Below are 19,078 nucleotides of genomic sequence, written 5' to 3'. Positions count from 1 at the left end.
TCTATTCTCTTTCTTTCTCTCTTTCTCTGTCCCTCTTTGATTCTCCCTCTCTCTCCCTCTCTGTCTCTATCTTGTCTTTCTCCAGGCCAGACCCCTCTCCATTTGTATCTACTACTGACTTAACATCCCCCCACCAGAAAGCTCTAATGGCACCCCAAATTTAACATGTCCCAGACAGAATGCCTGAACACCTTTCTGGGAGGTGAGACCATCATGGCTGCCGGCCTTCCCCTGAGCTGACCTCCCCAGGACCCCATCCAGTCCAGCAGCTGTAAATACCGTCCACCTGCTGACGACTCCCACATTGCCCTCTCTGGCCCAGGCCCATCTCTACATCCTCTGCTGTTGTATACAACTTCAGCCTCAGTTTTCACAAACAGGTGCCGCCCTAGTCTTCTCACTGATTCACTCAGCAAGTCTATTGAGTGGCTCTGTTCTAGGCATTGGGGCCCATCCTCCTGAGCTGATACTTGGCTGTCCCTGACTCAGTTAACGGCACTTCCCTCCTTCCAGCTGCTCAGGGCAAAAAAGGACAAAAATCATGGTCTCATCCTCAGTCCCTCTCCCTCTCACCCTGATATCCAACCTGTCAGAAAATCCTGTTGGCTCTGCCCTCAGAATACAACCAGACTCTGCCCCCTTTCCTCACTCCACAGTCCCCACCCTGGTGCTGTCCACTGTCATCCTCCACCTGTACCAGTGCGGACCTGCCCTGGTCTTCCTTCTCCAGCTCTGCCCACCCCCGTAGTCTGTTCCCATAAGCAGCTCAAGAACCCTGTGAACCTGAATCAGGGCACCGCCCCCCGTGCCCTGGCCTGCTCAAGGCTATCTTGCGACTCCATCTCATCCAGAGTAAAAGCCAGGACCCTCCCCAGTGGCCCACAAGGCTCTACCTGATCTCTTCCCATCCCCTCTCTGTCCTCATCTCCCACGACTCACCCCTCGCTCACTCGCCTCCAGCCGAACTAGATCTCCTTTCAGTGATTGCAACAGACCAACCTCATCCCAACTTCAGGGCCTTTGCGCCTGGAGTTCCCTCTGTCAAAAGTCGCTTTCCCACTGTTTGGTTGTAAAACTGTGTACTTCATTAGAGAGGGTTTAGTCACAGTGCCTGAGCACAGGGAAGGCAGGGAACAGGTCTGTGTAGCTCAGCTCTTTGTCCACACATACATCCACAACACCTGGGGTACTCAATAATTGGCGAATGTTATTCTCCGTCTGTTATTATTCATCTTTTTCTCTCCACCTCTGTCTTTCTTATTTCTGTCTCTCTGTCTCTGTCTTTCTCTATTTGTCTGTCCCCATGTCTGTCTATACTTCTCTCTTTCTCTTCATACATGTATTCTTTCTTTTTTCCTGTCTCTCTCAATCTCAGTTTCTCTCTCAGTCTTTGTCTTTCTCTCAATCCCAACCTCAAACTCCTAAAGGCTCAAGCATCATCACCCCCAGTGCCCTTCCTGCCCCAGCCTGTACCCCACCCCTTCCCTCTGCCAGGTGCCCACCTTCTTCTTGAGCACGCCGAGCCGCAGGGCCTTGGGGTCCGGGGCAGCATAGGTGAGCCACAGGCCTGAGGCCACGTGCTGCACAAAGCACAGGGACTCCCCATATTTGATTTCAGGGGGGCCCATGCCCTCCACATCCCGCTTGGGGGCCGTATCCAGCTTCTCCTACAGGGGCAGGGGACAGAGGTCAGCCTCCTCTGCTTGTGCATTTAATGGGGGATTCCCCCCCCAAGAGACTGCAGAGTGGTGGGGGGCTGGGGCGGGATTTGGGGCTCCAGCTGAGGGAGGGTATCCTGACCCCACCGACCTTGGAGATTCGGAAGCAGAAGGAAGTGGCCTTGGTGTGGGCCTTGCTGGCGTCAACCACCACTAGGCCCTGGTCCTCAATGAGTGCCAAGTACCGCCCGGTGGTGACATGCCGGATGCGGAGTGGCTGGCCCCAGCGCAGGTGGCTCCCACTCCAGCTGCAGAGGGTGAGGACGAGGGAGAGGTCAGAGGCCCCCCAGTTCTCCCATGGACACCATAGTCTTGGTTGAAACCTCCTCAAGCCCTCAGCCCTGTTCCAGGGTGCCCAAATCTTCCTTGGAGCCCTCAAATCCTTCTTAGGACCCCCAGCCTTCCTTTAAGAGCCCCAATCTTCTCTCAGGCCCTCACCACTTCCTCAGAGCTGCCCAGATGATTTCAGTGTCTCCAGTTTTCCCAGATCTGTCATTTTCTCCCCTCCTTTCCCCACAATTTCACTCGAGACCCTGATCTCTCCCTCAGGAACCTCCACTACCCCCAAGACCTCTTTTTCCTCCAGGATTCTAGGACCCTGGGGACCTTTATTGCTCTCTTAGGCTCCCCAGATTTTCCCTCAAAACCCTCCAGTCTCTTCCTCAGTTCTTCCTTCAAGACACTCTTCTCCTCCCAGGGCCCCCAGGAACCCCTAGCCCCTCCCCAGCCTGCCTCCTCTGCCCCTGACCCCTACCTGATTCTCAGTGGCTCCAGTCTCCAGAGGGAGCGGGCGTGGGTGCACACAGATCCCCCCTCATAGTAGACAAGTCTGGGTACATGGAAGAGAGTGAGGTCAAGAGTTCAGGCTCCAGCCCCCCAGAATCTGATCCCTAATCCTAGGGTTCCAGGCCCCCCTAGCCAACCTTTGCCATCCCCCTTCTGGCCCGAAGACGCCAGACCCTCTTGTCCCCAAGCCCAGACCTGCGCTGGTCATCACTGTCAGCAGGGGAAATGGTCAGACATTCATCCATGTGTCCATGAAAGAGGCGGAGGACGTGGCCCCCGGTCACATAGCCTGGACAGGAGCAAAGGAAAGTGGTCATTGGGAAGCTGGAGCCCCAGAAAGGCCTGGGAGCCACAGTGGAGTTTGCAGGCACTGCTTCTGCCCTGTGGGAAGCTGGGGGCTGGGTTTGGGGGTCTGCAGATGGAGATCTGAGTTTCAAGGTACAAAGTTGTAGTCTGAGATTCGGGCTCAGATTGAGGCCTGAAGTAGGGGCATGAGATTTGGGGTCTGCGGTTGGGGATCTAATGTTGGGGGTCTGGGTGTGCAGGGCTGAGGCTGGGAGGTTTGTGGGTCTGGGGTTTAAAGGTCTCAGTTTGGATTTTCGAGGTTGGCTTCAGAGAATGTCATTAGAGATTTGGGTCTAATGTTCCCTGATTCTGAGGTTTGAGTTCCAGGGCTTGAGATGGGGGTCTGGGTTTAGAGGTATGACGGTGGAGTCTGAAGTCAGGGTCTGAATTTTGAGTGTTATTTTGGAGGTCTGAGGCTGGTGTCTGAGGTTTGAGGTCTGAGGTTTGGAAGGCTTAGCTCTGGGGTCTGAGTCTGGGGAGATGTGAGCTTTGTCGTAGTTAGAAGTTGGCGGGTCTGAGTTTCGGGGTCTGAGATTAAGGCCTGAGTTTCGAGATTTGTGGCTTGCGTCTCAGCTTGGGTCCGGCTTAGGGCTCTGAGGTTTGGGGTGTGAGAATTGGGTTCAAAGTTTTGGGTTCATGCTTTAGGGACTCAGCATGGGGGTCTGCAAACTGGGAGATGATTTTGGAGATTTGAGGTTAGAGTTGGAGGTGTGAAGTCGATTGGCTGAGGTTCGGGGTCTGAAGTAGGGCTCTTAGTTTGGGGATCTGAGTTTGAATTTGGGGGGCTGAGGTCCCATGTGCTTGTCATCTGAGGCTTGGGGTCTGAGGGATAAGCTACACATTCGATGTTCTAAGCTTTGGGTCTGAGTTGAGGGGTCTGACCTCCAGGACCTGAGTTTGGCTTGCGAGCTTTGGGGTCTGAATTAGGAGTCTGATACTGAGTTTTAGGTTTCGAGGTCTGAGCTCTAGGGTTCCAGATTGGTGGTCAGCTGGAGATCTAAGTATGAGGGTCATAATTTGGAGATCTTGGTTTGGGGTCTGAGGGGCAATGTTGAAGGCCTGTTTTGGGGGTCTTAGGTTAGGGGTCAGAGGTCTGGGGTCCTCACCCTCTTCGCAGCCAGAGCAGATGGGGTTCATGTTCCACAGTGTCTGCATGAAGGAGGCGTCAACCTGGAGCTCCCCACTGGCCGTCGACAGGTGCTGTGGGCAACCAGGATGTGGTGGTCAGAGATAATGGGGGGTGAGCAATAGTTCCAGAGTGAGTCAGAAACGAAGGGTGGAAGCCAGGAAACCAGAAGACAGGAGACCAAAAATTACAGGTCACAGATCAAGAAACAGATATCGGGCTTCCCTGGTGGCGCAGTGGTTGAGAGTCCGCCTGCCGATGCAGGGGACACGGGTTCGTGCCCCGGTCCGGGAAGATCCCACATGCCGCGGAGCGGCTGGGCCCGTGAGCCATGGCCGCTGAGCCTGCGCGTCCCGAGCCTGCGCTCCGCAAAGGGAGAGGCCACAACAGTGAGAGGCCCGCATACCACAAAAAAAAAAAAAAAAAAAGAAAAGAAACCGAGATCAAGTCAGGAAATGGGGCGTCAGAAACCAGAAATTGGATGGAAACTGGAAATTGGGAGTCAGGACGTTGGGGCCAGAGACCAGGCAAACCAATGAGGAGGAGATGGGGTGGATCCCGTGTGCCCCCAGCCCCCGGAGCAGTAGGAGCTGTGGTGAGGGAGGTGCTACTCACCAGGTAGCGCTCAGAGGAGACGCTGACGAGGATGAGGTCATCCCCAACTCGGACCTTCTCTCCTTCCGACCTCTGCTTGGAGGCCGGGTGTGTCGTCCACCAACAGGCCTCTCCTATGGGTGGGGGCGGGGTGAGGGCTGCCCAGAACGCTCTTCCCCAAGGCATTCCCAGCCACGGAGCCTCCCAAGCCCTCCATCCCAAGCTCTCCTCTTACTGCCCCCAACTCTCTGCCTCACAGTCCCCCGTTCCTGTCCTCAGACTCTCTGCCTGCTTGCCTGAGTCTCTCTGTCCAGAATGTATTCATCCACACCCCCAGACTCTCAGCCCCAAAGCCCCCCATCTTTGCCCCTGGAACATCCCCATGCCCGCTCCCGGGGTTCTGCAGACCTTCTGCATCCCACCTCCCTGTCTGCGGCGTCCCCATCGTAGCCCCTCCCTCCAGCCCCTGCACCTGTTGCGTCCTCCTGCAGTCCCACGTCGAAGGCCAGCTTGTCAGTCATGGAGCGGGAGGTGGTGAGGCAGCTCAGGTACTAGGGTTGTAGAGGGGAGTCAGCCACCCGGCAGGCGTTGCACTCCCTGGCCCCTGCCGCCGCCCCGGCCCCTCCCGGACGCACTTACCATGCCGCTGTGCGAGTGCCGGAGCAGGATGGCATGGCCATACAGGAGTGTCCTGTGTCCCCCACCCTGGGATGACTGCAGGGGGCAGGGGAGGACACAGAGTGAGAATAGACCCCCCTGAAACATCTGGCCTATCTCAGGTGGGAATACACTTCCCAGAAGACACCATGCTCGGGCCTGGATGCGAAGAAGCCTCAGCTCAGACCCACAACAGAGTCTCTGCCTCAGGTTCCCTGCTTCCAGGGGAAGCAAGGTCTGTGTCTCTGAGAAGCCTGTGGGTGGGGTGTTTTCTATTCCCCAAAGCCCACTCTGTCCTTCAACCTGTTAACCAGGCCCCAGAGTCACTCAGGGGGCTGAACCCCTCTTCCAGAGGTTCAGATACCTGGGGTCACTCAGGGAAGCCCCCATATCTCATGTTCCACAGACTTTAGCTCCCTCTGCTCTCACCTGTCATAACACAGCTGTGCACCGGTACTGTCCTACCAGCTGTTAAACATTGGAGCATCACCCGCAGGGACCTGCCCTGTGCTGCCACACACCCCCGGGCCCAAGAAGACTCTGCGCCTCTTGGGAGTGGGTGGGTACACCCAGCACTCGATGGCATCATGCCCCCCATCCCAGCTCTCACATGCCCATGCTCTGAGGGGGCCATGTGATGGGGCCACGTGATCACATGGTGGACCCACCATGTGGGTCCAGAGGGGACTCACACTTGGGATGGAGGGAGGTGATGAGGGGAGAGGTCCCATGCGGAGAAGAGCTAGGAGGGTCGGAGGAAAGGATGGAAAAGAGGAGAAAGGAGCAGGTGGGAGAACAGGGGCTCAAAAGCCCCCACCCCCTTCCTTCCTTCCTGCCTGGCCTGTTCTGGGTTCCACAGACCCTGACAACCGGGGTGGGGAAGAACCCCCAGCCCCTGTGTGCAGGGTGTGGACCCAAGAGGCCCACCTGGGGTCAGGAGAGGTGGCAAGGACAGATGACACCCAAGGCCAGACCTACCCACTTATCCAAATTGAGGGCCTGTGGGGGGCAGGGCAGAGAGAGGAAGAAGAACAGATGGTAAATGACCCCCAGGTCCTCCCACCCGTCCCTGCCACCCATCCCAGCTGGGTGGGAGCCTCACCTCCACGCCGGCCTCCACGGTGTTGGCCAGCATCTCCTGCAGGGCTCGGACGGACAGGGACTGCTCCAGGACGAAGCAACAGATGGCCAGGTCGGGGGGCACATTCTGTGGGGTGGGGAGATGTGAACGGGGGACCTGAAGGCTCCAGAGTGCTGGTGCATGCCCTGCCCCTAGTCTAAATACCTACACCTCTTAGAGACCCAGACCCGACCCAGCCCTCCAAGAAGCCCTGCCCTCTGCCTCCCGCTTCAAACACCCTGAATTCGCACCAACATCCCAGAAGACACCTCTGCTCTGCCTCCTCTCTCACACCCCTGTACCCCACCTGAACCTCACAGAAGTTTCCACAGCACACTTAATCCCATAGGAAGCCTCAGCCCCTGTCAGACGCATTCCACCCATCCGACTCCGGGAGCCCCCTCCTTGCCCTCCTGGCAGAAAACGCAAATCTCTCCAACCCCAAAGGAAGCCCCAGCTCCCGCTGTAACGAGCAGACAGTCCCAGCTCCTGCCCTCTCCCTCAGACACCTGTGAACACTGCTTCAAAGTCCCAGGAGCAAGGCCCCACCTCACACCTCCCGCCTCAGGCTCCCACCCAGGCACCTCAAGCACTTAGACACCCTCCCCCTTGGACCCAAGACTCTCTGCCCACCTCAGGCCCCTGGCCTCCTCCCCCATCAAACTCCAGGTCTCCTCCCTCTCCCAGCCTCGGCCCCATCCCCCCAGGTCACCTCCTCCCTCAGAGCCTGAGTTCACCTCAGCCTCAGACCCCAGGATCCCCCCACCTCTCAGCCTCCAACCCCCTCCCCAGTCAGCCCCCTGCGGGCACCCCCTGACCCTCCAGGCTGTTCTGCTTTGGATTGAAGACCCTCTGCCCCCTCAGACACCTGCCTCCTAAGACACCCTGCCCCTCCCTCCTCAGACCTCCACCTACCTCAGACCTCTGCCCCTTTCCCCTGTAAGCCCCCTCCCATTTTCTCTCCTATCAGCACCCCCTTCAGATCCCCTCTTCTTTGAACTCAAGACCTTCTATCTCCTTAGACCCCCTCCCTCTTCCCCCAGGACCCCAGCTCCCCTCCTCAGACCTCCAGCCCCCTTTCCGTCTTAGCCCCCCTCCCTATTCCCCTTCCTGTCAGCATCCCCTCTCCAGACTCCCAGACCCCTCTTCTTTGGGCCCCAGGCTCTCTGCCCCTCAGGCCCCCTCTTCCTTCCGTCCTGCACAGACCTGGGCATTGCTGGTGGGCTCCAGGAAGCAGAGGCGGTTGCCGAAGCCCTCGGCGGCCAGGCAGAGCTTGAGCTGCTCCTTGAGCACCATGGCGCTGCACTGCAGGACCATCTCGTCGTCCTGGGGACGGGCAGAGGGTCAGGGTGGGCGCCCGCATCCCACCCGCATCCCGCAGACACTGTACCATGGGCCACCCACCTGGCCCTTTCTCCTCGTGAAAAAGATGTGACTAATAATAGCCACCCTCGCCATTTGTCAAGTAGGGGCCCGTGTTGAGCACTGTACATGCTTCTAACATCCCCATGAGATCCAAGCCAGTGGCATCCCCACGTTAAAATGGGGAAACTGAGGCTCAATGAGGGGACACGGCTTGTCCAAGGCCACACGGCTGATAAGAGAAGCAGCTGGGATCTGAACCCCAGTCCAACTGACTCCAGAGGACTCCCAGGTGGGGGTCCACAAGGTGAGTCACTGGAGGGTGGAAGATATGAGTGCCTCAAGTTAAATGGCTTTTAAGTTCAGCCTTATCTAATTATTCTTTTGTGTGTTATTTTAATAGTAGCTCTCATTTAAGGAGTGCTGTCTAATGACTCCTGAATGCAGTGCCAGCGTCTGGACTGGATCCTGGATGGAGGGGAAATGCCATAAAAGATGGTATAGAGACAAGTGGTGAAAGGTGAAACAGACTGTGAATTAGATGATGGTATCATAGCCGTACGAAATCTCCCGATTTTGAGAACTGTGCTGTGGTTTTCTGAGACACATCCCTTGTTTTTTTAGGAAACAGACACTGAAGGATTTAGGGGTTAAGGGTATCATGTCCACAGCTAACTCTCAAACAGCTTAGGAAAAAAATAGGGAGAGAGAGGGAGGGAGAGATGGATGGAATGATAAAGCAGACATGCTACATCCTAACATTTGGGGGAAATGACTGAAGGCCACATGGGAGTTCTCTGAGATAACCTTGCAACTTTTCTCTAAGTTTGAAATAATCTCGAGGGTATAAATTAAAATTTTAAGTAAAATAAACACCCTTCTGAGGTAAGTCCTAGTATGTGAACCTGTGGAAACAGAGGCCTAGAGAGGTGAAGTGATTTGCCTGAGGTCACACAGCCGGCGCAGCTTGTGGGATCTTAGTTTCCCTTGCAGGGTCTTAGTTTCCCGACCAGGGATCGAGCCCACACCCCCTGCAGTGGAAGTGTGGAGTCTTAAACACTGGACCACCAGGGAAGTCCCAATATGCCACTTTTAGAACGTTAGACCACCTCTTGATATGTTAGTAGAATAGCCCATGTTACATTCATAACTAATATACATGTATGCGGGGGTTTGCTCCACATTTTTACTGATAGAGGTTTCAATCAAAATTGATGGGAAAAAAAAACAGATGGAGACCGCAGTGATTAACCACAGTTAAGACAGTGATTATTCCATTTTACAGCAAAGGAAACAGGTTCAAGGAGGCTAGGCGTTCTGCCTGAAGTCACACAGACTCCAGCCCTTCCAGCAAATCCTGGGCTTCACCCCACACAGGCAGCCCTCATTCTTTCTGTCAGCCTGGGAGGAGGGAGAGAGATTCATCCTGTCGGCCGGAGGCCCCAGGACTGCTCTGTCCTATTACCCCCATCCCCGACATCTTGGCATATGCCGTGTATTCACAGAGATCATACAGCTTGCATTTATTAAGTACATACTCTCTGCTACACCTCACGCTCAGGGCTTTACATTCATCTACTAGACACTGATTAAGCATCTGCTATGTGCCAGGCACTGATCTAGGCACTGGATATAGAGCAGCGAATAAAGCAGACGAATTCCCTGTCCTTGTGGAGCTGACATCCTTGTGGGGGGAAATGCAATGAACAGGTGAATCAATTTATAATGTTAATTTCAGTGATAAGTGTTATGGAAAAAATAACCCAGGGTGATGTAAGAGTTTGGGGTAGAGATGACATCAGTGAGGGGGGTGAAGTGACAGCCTCTCCAAGGAGGTGACATTTGAGCTGAGCCTTGTCTGAATAACAAGAAGGAATCAGGCCCGATCATCTCTGGAGGAAGAAAGTTCCCGGAAGGGGAGTCTGCCTGTGCAAAGGCCTGGGGCCGTGGGTATTCAGAAAAAGCAAGGGAGACAGCCTGGCGCTGCTGCCATCAGGAGCAAGGGAGAAAGTGGGAGGAGACGAGGCCAGAGAGAGATTTGCATGGACCCATTGAATCTTTATGGTACATATTTTTGTCCCCATTTTCCAGATTGGGAAACTGAGGCTCAGAGAGAAAACTAAAAATCACTTGCCCAAAGTTAGGAAGCAGGCAAATGGCAAAACCAAGATATAAACCAGGGACCGGGAGCCTAATCCCTACACCAATGATTCTCTAACTTTCTCCTGCATCAGAATGAAAGGGGGTAGCCTGGTTAAAAATTAAACTTCCTTGCTGCCCCAGTCTCCCCCTCAACACCAAGAACCTGATTCAGTAGATCTGGGGTCAGCAGGGAATCTGGACCATTAACCAGCCCCCAGGAGGTTTTGACATGGGCCATGCTTTGAGGAACCCCAGCCTGGGCAGGGCTGGATGTTGCCACCCATCAAAAGGAAATGAAATGAACTTGGGGACCATGCCCATCATGCTTAAAAAGTGAAATAAAAGTAGAGCAAGAACAGAAAATAGCAGCATACCCCCTGTGTTCTAAGGGCTACCTGCATTTCATGAAACTTGTTTCAGTTAAAAATAGTTGTGTGTGGGGCTTCCCTGGTGGCGCAGTGGTTGAGAGTCCGCCTGCCGATGCAGGAGACACGGGTTCGTGCCCCGGTCCGGGAAGATCCCACATGCCACGGAGCGGCTGGGCCCATGAGCCATGGCCACTGAGCCTGCGCGTCCGGAGCCTGTTGCTCCGCAACGGGAGAGGCCACAACAGTGAGAGGCCCGTGTACCGCAAAAAAAAAAAAAAAAAAAAAAAAATTGTGTGAATGCACCTAATTTGAGCATAATAGCATGAATTGGAGGCAACCCAAATGTCCATCAGCAGGTGAACTGATAAATTGTAGCGTATTCACACAATGGAATACTACTAAGCAACAAAAAGAAATGAATTCTTGATACACACTACATGGATTAATGTCAAAAATGTTACAGTGTGCAAAAGAAGCAGGACAAATGAGCATATATTTTATATGAAACACTAGTTAGTGACTTATGGGATCTATGGTGACATAAAGCAGAAGGGCAGGGTGATTCCTGCAAAGAGCCAAAGGGAACTTTCTGGGAAATGTTCTATTGATTATGATAGTGGTTACCTGGGTGTGTACAGCTTGTCAACTGTAACGCCTAAAAGGGGTACAAATTATTGCATGTCAATTATAGCTCTATTAGTAAAGTTGACTTTTTATAACGTATGTGAATATATGCATGTACTGGGTTGCAATATAAAATATATTTCTTACCAGTGGGATGAGATCCAAAAAGTTTGAGAAAACCACCACATAACCTCAGTAAAGTTCAGGAAAATGGACCCAGTCTGGGGCCAAGAGATGTCAAGGCCAGGCCTCTAGAATCCAACACTGGCTAGCCAGGCAAGTCTGAGCCCAGTTTTCCTCTTATGAAAGCAGGAGGGCTGGCCCCCAGGGGCATCCAGAGATGACACTTCCTGGCCTTAACCTTGGTCAGTGACTCCCACTCAGGCCTCGGTTTCCCTCAAAACTCCCAGGGAGATAAAGATAGGGCCCTACCTCAGAAGATAGGGCAGCAAGGATATAATTAGATGCCTCTGGAGGCTGAGTTCCTGGGCATGGGGTCTGACGTAGAGTGGCTGCTCAGGGGCTCAAGGCCATGGCCACGGTCTTATTAGGGCTTGGGAGGAGGGGAGAGCCCAACCCATGGTGTCTGCTAAGGGACTGGAGCCAGTGCAGGAGTCTAGGGTGAAGCTAGGCCTCCTCCCATGGCCGAATGTCCAGCTGTCCCTATCCTTCACTACCAGCCCCAGCTGTCCATTCCTCCCTCCCAGGAAACCAGAGCCGGCTCACCAGGGTCCTATTCTGGGGCCGGAATGCTGTGTCAGCATTTCCCAGGGCCTGGAGGGGGTGGGGAGGGGCTAGTGCAGGATCAGCGGACCTGGCCCAGAAGAGAGAATATCCCCTCCCATATTCACAGCCCCACACCCAGTAGAACCACTGGGAGGGAAAAGTGGGAAGGACTTTGAGATGGGCAGCCCCTCCCCCCATCCTCTCCCTGTCCCCTGCCCAGGCCCCAGAAAAGTGGACTATTCTGGGAGGGACACCTGTTGTTCCAATTCCCATCCCTGCCCCCCCGCCTGCCGAGGGTCAGAGATGCAGAGAGAGACAGAGTTGAAGACACAGTGAGAAACACAGAGGGCCTGAAACCGAAGAACAAAGCCAGAGACAGAGACAGGGAGACAGAGATGGAAAGAGACAGAGACACAGACAACCCAAAGAGACAGATAGGGAGAGACAGATAGAGATAGATAGCAGCCATATCTGACCCTCCTCTCCAAAATCAAGTGGGGAAAGAAAGAAGACCCAGAAACAGGGGGACCCTCAGGAGACCCTCAAGGGCTGGGAGTTCAAAGGAGTTGTGTCCTTCAGCCCACCACAGCCCTCTTCCCAAGAATTTAAATAGGTCAGAGTCTGGAGCAAAAAGAGAATTAGGGCTAAGTGGGGGGTGGGGGAGGGGACAGCTAAATTAAGCTCAGGAATTAGAACCACCTTCCCCAAGTGCCTGCTTCCAGAGTGGTGGGAGGGGGTGCTCTCTCAGCGGCCCCCTTCTCTGGGACAAATCGCTAGCGTCAGAAGAGAGGGTGGAGGAGGGAGGATCCTCCTCCCCATTCTGTAGTCCCAGATTCTGCTAATTCTCTGACGAGAAAGATGGGGGAGACTAAGAGAGACAGAAACGGAGAAAGACGGAGTGACAGTCACCCAAAGGGACAGAGGAGAGACCCCAGAGTCTCAGAGACCACCAGCAATCAGGACAAAGACATCGGAGACAGAGAGACACTCAGACCAGAGAGATAGTCCCAGAGACTCCAACACAGAGATACGCACCGTCCGCAGAAACTGGACCTCATCCTCGCCCTCTCCTCCGTCACCCATGATGTCGAGGCCAGAGGTGCTGGGGCTGAGGTCGGTGGCTAAGAGGAGGAGGCCGAAGGCTGGACGGGTGGGCTGGGGGCGAGTTGGGGTCGGAGACCTCTGGGGACGACAGAGGCACCCGCGGCGTAGATGGAACTGCGTGGAGGACTCGTGTGCTGGACAGAGCTGGGAGGAGGTCCCCGCCCCCGGGTCCCCATTGGAGCAGGACGGCCAAAGCCACGCCCCTTTGACGGAGCCCCGCCCACAAACCCCAAACCTTGGCCAAAGGTGCACTTGGGGTGGGCGGGCTTAGGGGGGTGTCTTTAAGGCATCTACCCTCTCTCCCCCTTCGCGATAAGGAAGGTGCCATCATTCTCCTATTTCACAGACAGCAAACTGAGGCTCTGAATGAGGAAGCCCCTGCTTGATGTCATACAGCAGAGAGGGGATGCGCACTAGGTCTCCTGGCTTTAAAAAGCACCATACACAGTGATTAAAAATATGGACTCTGAGACAGACTGGATCCAAATCCCTGTCTTGCCACTCCTTTGTGTGACCTTGAACAAGTCACTTCGCCTCTCTGTGCCTCAGTTTCCTCAACTGGTAAGGAGGATATTAATAGTACCTACCTCACAGGGCTGCTGCAAGGATTAAATTAGATTATTTGCAGCACTTAAAACTGTACCAATACAGATGCAGCCACTGTGGAAAACAGTATGGAAGTTTCTCAAAAAAACTAAAAATAGAACTACCATATGACCCAGCAATTCCACTCCTGGGTATGTATCCGAAAAAAAAAACAAAAAAAAAAAACACTAATTCAAATAGATACATGCACCCAATATTCATAGCAGCATTATTTACAATTGCCAAGAGATGGAAGCATCCTAAATATCCATCAGCAGATGAATGTATAAAGAAGATGTGGTACATATATACAATGGAATACTACTCATAAAAAAAGAATGAAATTTTGCCCTTTGCAGCAACATGGATGGACTTGCAGGGCATTATGCTGAGTGAAGTAAGTCAGACAGAGAAAGACAAATACTGTGTGATATCACTTACATGTGGAATCTAAAAAATACAACAAACTAGAGAATATAACAGAAAAGAAGCAGATTCACAGAAATAGAGAACAAATTAGTGGTTACCAGTGGGGGCGGGGGGGGCGGGGAAGGAGCCATAAAGGGGAGGGGGAGTGGGAGGTACAAACTACTGGGAGTAAGATAGGCTCAAGGACATGCTGTACAACACGGGGAGTATAGCCAATATTTTGTAATAACTGAAAAGTAACCTTTAAAAATTGTATTTAAAAACTACCTATACAGGGCTTCCCTGGTGGCGCAGTGGTTAAGAATCCGCCTGCCAGTGCAGGGGACACGGGTTCGATCCCTGGTCCAGGAAGATTCCACATGCCACGGAGCAACTAAGCCCGAGAGCCATAACAACTGAGCCTGCGCTCTAGAGCCCGTGCTCCGCAACAAGAGAAGCCACCGCAATGAGAAGCCCGTGCACCGCAACGAAGAGCAGACCCCCCGCTCACCGCAACTAGAGAAAGCCTGCGTGGAGCAACAAAGGCCCAACGCAGCCCAAAATAAATAAATTAATTAATAATAATTTTAAAAACTACCTACACATAGAAAATGTTAAGTAAGTGTTGCTAGCGTCATCATGGTCTTAGTCATCATCATCATTATTATAAAAACTTATGAGGCAGGAGTAATAGGCATAGTATCTAATATCTACAGTCTTTTGCGTGCCTGTCACATTTCAGGCTCTGGGCTACGACCTTTTCACTGCATCTCATTAGTTCTCACAACAATCCTGCTATTATTTACATTGTTTAGAGGAGAAAATAAAAATGTATGGTCCTTGCCACGCATGGTTTTAAGGACACGACCTGAATAAATGAGGTACAGCCGCCCCCCCCACCAATATCTGTGGGTTTTCCATTTGCAGATTCAACCAACTGCAGATCAAAAACAAATTTTTTTTAATTCCAGAAATTTCCAAAAAGCAAAACTTGAATTTGCCACAGGCCCACAGCTATTTCCATAGCATTTGCATTGTGTGTACAACTATTTCCATAGCATTTACATTGTATGTACAACTATTCCCATAGCATTTACATTGTAATAGGTATTATAAGTAATCTAAAGATGATGTAAATTTTACCAGAGGATGTGCGTAGGTTAATGCAAATACTACACCATTTTATATAAGGGACTTGAACATCCACAGATTTTGGTATCCAAGGGGGTCCTGGAACCAAACCCCTGTGGATGCTGAGGGATGACTGTAGTTCTCACAGTAATCTTGTGAAGTCAGTACTTGTATGGTGCCCATTTTCCGGATGAGGAAAGCTGAGCACAGAGAGGGGAAGTAACTTGCCCAAGGTCACACAGAGGCTGAGCCAGGGATTTGAACCCAGAGTCAAGGTTCTTAACCATTCCACTATACTGTCTCTATATTTGCATAAAATCTCCCAGTTACAACAAAAAGCCACTTCACCAGGGCCAGGCTACACTCCCTCAGAATTCTAATCCTCTGTCTCCCCAGGGGCTGCCTGAGCCAATGAGGGCCACTAGCTGGGCCACCCTTATGCAGATGAGCACCCTGGGCTTTGTAAGTAAGGGAGCACTGAGAGGGGCAACCAGCTCCTTCCTGTTCCTGGCCACCTGGGGGGAGGGGGTGCTGGAAGAGGCTTGGGATCTGGGGAGATGGGGCAAAGGGCCTCTGCAGTTCCCTAAAACTGGCAGCTCTGGGGACTAGAGGCCCAACACAGGATGCCACACACACCTGCTCCTGCCAGGCAGGTAGCTTCATGCCTCTAGGCCTCAGTTTCCTCATCTGTCAACTAGACTAATTTAGGATATTCCCCACCTCTTGGGGTTGTGGAGAAGATTCCATGAGGAAACCAATTAGCGCCTACCACGTGGTAACGGATTGATACAGGGATCTATTAAAATTATTATTGGGACCTCCCTGGTGCTCCAGTGGTTAGAATTCCACGCTTCCACTGCAGGGGGCACGGGTTCGATCCCTGGTTGGGGAGCTAAATTCCCACATGCCGTGCGGTGTGGCCAAAAGAAAAATTATTAACATGTAATGGTATCTAATAAGTTATACAAAACAATATCTTGCAGTTCAATAAAATTATACATAAAATGTTAAGGTATAATAGATTGCTATGTGTTACATAGTTAAATATTGATTTATTGATACAACTGTAATGGCACATATGTTTGTACCATATTATTAGATTATATAATGTGTAATTATATAATTAGATATTTAGGCTAATATAATTAAGTAACACAACTATATGTGTATCTGTCATATACTATATAATGCACACTTGCATGTTAAATATGAAGTTTTCCCTCAGAGTTGTATATATAACAGAAAATTATTCTGTGTCATTGTGCATTACATCATAAGATATTAATAGCGTTTCCTTTTTCTGTCAGTCATCATTATGTGTTTTAGGACCTACCCATGTTGCTCTGTGGACACCTGGTCTGTGGCCGCGGGGGGTTTGCAGGCCTCCCTGGTGACTGTCCCCTTCTGTTTATTCCCCCTCCCGCCTGCGGAGGTGACACCCAGGCTGCCCCCACCTCCCCCAAAATAACATTGCAGTGAACTTCCTTGTATATGTCCCCATGTGGAACTGAGGGAGAAGGTCTCGGTATGAACACCAGGAGCTAACCGTGGGGTCACACCTCCACGCACACATTTAATTTGACTGCAGCGCCAAGCGGTCCTCAGGAAGGGCTGTCCCCTATCAGTACATAAGGGCTCCTCCGTCCCCAAGGCCCCAACCTCCACTTGGCATTTTTCCAGCTTCTAATTTTTGCCAGACAAATAGGATGACTCAGTGTCGTTTCAATTTGCACTTCCCTGATCTCCTACCAATAATTTCTAGCACCTTCTCAGGTGCCTGTCTAGAGAGTTTGGAGTCTCCTCCTCACCCTCATCCTCTTTGCCCATTTTTCTATCAGAGCGGCTGTCTTTTTCTCTTGCTGACTTGCAGCTGTCCCTTTTCCATTCTAGATATTAATCTCTCCTTGATTTTAAACTTTCTCTTTTTTTGTTTTTTTTGGCCACACCACGAGTCAGGCAGGATCTTAGTTCCCCAACCAGGGCTCAAACCTGCGCCCGCTGCAGTGGAAGCTCGGAGTCTTAACCACTGGACCGCCAGGGAAGTCCCGATTTTACACACTTTCAATACTGTTTTTCCTCTCTGTCATCTGATATTTGTTCCATGGTGTCCTCATTAAAAGAAATCTTTATTTGGATGTTATCAAATGCATCCTGTTTCTGCCTCATGAGTTTTTGTGGTTTGCTTCAGCAGTCTTTTCCTTTGCGGTTGTTGGTGTTATTGTTGGTATTAACCATCCCCGAGGGCCATGAGGGCGGCACACGTTTATACCAGTGCCAGGGACCTTTGCCCGTCTCCCTCTCTGAGGCTTCTCTGAGTCCTGGGGGCCTGGAGACACTCTCCCACTATAAGCTGGTCTCAGCCAGGGCTGTTACATCACCTCTTGTAAGGCAGGTGCCGAGGAGATAGGCTGAGAGTCAGACAGACAGCACAACACAGAGAGCACTCTTGAGATCAAAGGAGAGAGAAGAGAAAAGGCAGGTGGAGGAAAACATGGAGAGGGTCTGCAACCATACGGCATGGCATGGAATGGAAAAGCTAAAGAGAATGGGCTCTGTGCTCGTCTAAATGTTCTGGCCTGAAAAAAAAAATCCATGGTGACTTCTTTCTGTGCAAAAATAGACTTCTAAAAGAGCTTTGGTTGAATGGACTCACTTACTAGGTTTGGCAGAATCATACTAAATACTGTGACCGTTAATCCACTCTCGGGTATCTACCCTACAGAAATGCACACCACAGTGTTCACCGCAAGTCAGGGGCTAGAATAACAGCAGCAGCATTATTCACAGCAGCCCCAAACTGGAAACAACTCAAATGTCCATCACAGGAAAATCAATCAATAAATCGTGGACTAATCACATGATGGAAGACTATACAACAACCAAAGGAATGAGCTACAGCTAAATATAACATGGAAGCATCACAAAGACATGATGTTGAATGAAAGAAGCCAGGGACTTCCCTGGTGGTCCAGTGGCTAAGACTCCGCACTTCCAGTGCAGGGGGCCTGGGTTCGATCCCTGGTCAGGGAACTAGATCCCACATGCGTGTCGCAAACTAAGAGTTCGCATACTGCAATAAACGATCCTGCATGCCACCGCTAAAGATCCCGCACACCACAACTGAGACCTGGAGCAGCCTAAATAAATAAATAATTAAAAAAAAAAAATGAAGCCAGATAGTTGTTTCCATTTATATACAGCTCAAAACCAGGCAAAACTACTCTGTTAGAAATCAGGTTACTGGTAACTTTTGGGAGATTGCACTGGGAAGGAACACAAGGGGGCTTATGGGGAATGGAAATGTTCTATTTCTCGATTTCTGTGAATGTCACAAGGGCATATTCTGTTTGTCACCATTCAACAACCTAAACACTTACGATTTGACTATTTTTCGTACTTCAATTTAAAAATGTGTCCAAAAAAAATATGTCAAGCATGACACATTTAGGTAAGCAAAAACAAGCATGCACGCTCAGAAGAAAAGTCTGTGTTTCTATGAGCATGTGTCCATGTACTTAAAAGCAGAGCCAACAGAGCAGATGAAACCCAACCATGTATGATATTGGTCACCCCTGCCTAACAGGGACAGTGGGATGGGGAGGGGACACCCCAAGGGTTAACTTCCATCTGCAATGTTTTTATACTAAGATAACAGTCTTTAAGATTATGTGAGGACTTCCCTGGTGGCACAGTGGTTAAGAATCCGCCTGCCAATGCAGGGGACACAGGTTCGATCCCTGGTCCAGGACGATCCACATGCCACGGAGCAAATAAGCCCGTGCGCCACAACTACTGAGCCTGCACTCTAGAGCCCCGCAACGAAGAGTAGCCCCCTCTTGCCGCCAACTAGAGACAGCCCATGCGCAGCAATGAAGTCCCCAACACAGCCAAAAAAAAAAAAGTTTGTGTGAGAATTGAATGAGTTAATATGTTAAGAGCCCTTAGAACAGTGTGTGGTATACAGTAGGTGCTACATATGGTTTTCTTACAATAAAAGGAATAAAGTGAAAATGTTTTCTGGGGTATAAATGGTATTATTAAAACTAAGCTAGAAATAAAAGAAACATAAGAAATATACAAAATATTATGTCTTGTGACTTTCCAATCAAACTGCTGTGCATTATTATACATGAATATGTCCTCATAGAAATATAGACTTTTCTTTTGAGTGTGTTTACATAAATGTGTCATATTAGGCATACTTTTTTTAAAAAACTGCTCTTATTGAAGCTTGACAGTGACAGAACAGAGAATCACGGGTCTGGAGACCGAAAGATGGGGG

The 19,078-nt window shown here is 51.2% G+C and overlaps 1 protein-coding gene across 3 annotated transcripts in view; it reads right to left on the bottom strand.

Annotated features, from left to right (window-relative positions):
• The window catches only part of RYR1 (ryanodine receptor 1), a 118,232-nt gene extending 105,436 nt beyond the window's left edge, over positions 1-12,796 (bottom strand). Inside the window, exons 1-12 of one of the 3 annotated variants that reach the window (XM_049703668.1) lie at positions 12,604-12,796; positions 7,553-7,672; positions 6,329-6,433; positions 6,205-6,225; positions 5,209-5,283; positions 5,042-5,120; positions 4,591-4,703; positions 3,956-4,049; positions 2,700-2,793; positions 2,473-2,547; positions 1,810-1,966; positions 1,503-1,667 (exon numbers count right to left, since the gene is read on the bottom strand). In XM_049703668.1, coding sequence (XP_049559625.1) covers positions 1,503-1,667; positions 1,810-1,966; positions 2,473-2,547; positions 2,700-2,793; positions 3,956-4,049; positions 4,591-4,703; positions 5,042-5,120; positions 5,209-5,283; positions 6,205-6,225; positions 6,329-6,433; positions 7,553-7,672; positions 12,604-12,651 — 1,146 coding nt within the window. In that variant the 5' untranslated portion in view covers positions 12,652-12,796. The remainder of the gene's footprint in view (positions 1-1,502; positions 1,668-1,809; positions 1,967-2,472; positions 2,548-2,699; positions 2,794-3,955; positions 4,050-4,590; positions 4,704-5,041; positions 5,121-5,208; positions 5,284-6,204; positions 6,226-6,328; positions 6,434-7,552; positions 7,673-12,603) is intronic. The other 2 variants (XM_049703667.1, XM_049703669.1) reach the window with 2 other exon arrangements.
• Between the last annotated feature and the right edge of the window lie 6,282 nt (positions 12,797-19,078).

This window comes from Orcinus orca, chromosome 20, assembly GCF_937001465.1.
Source record: "Orcinus orca chromosome 20, mOrcOrc1.1, whole genome shotgun sequence".
NCBI classification, from domain to species: domain Eukaryota; kingdom Metazoa; phylum Chordata; class Mammalia; order Artiodactyla; family Delphinidae; genus Orcinus; species Orcinus orca.
Note: the sequence above shows the minus strand (reverse complement) of the source record. Positions and strands in the feature narration are given on the sequence as shown.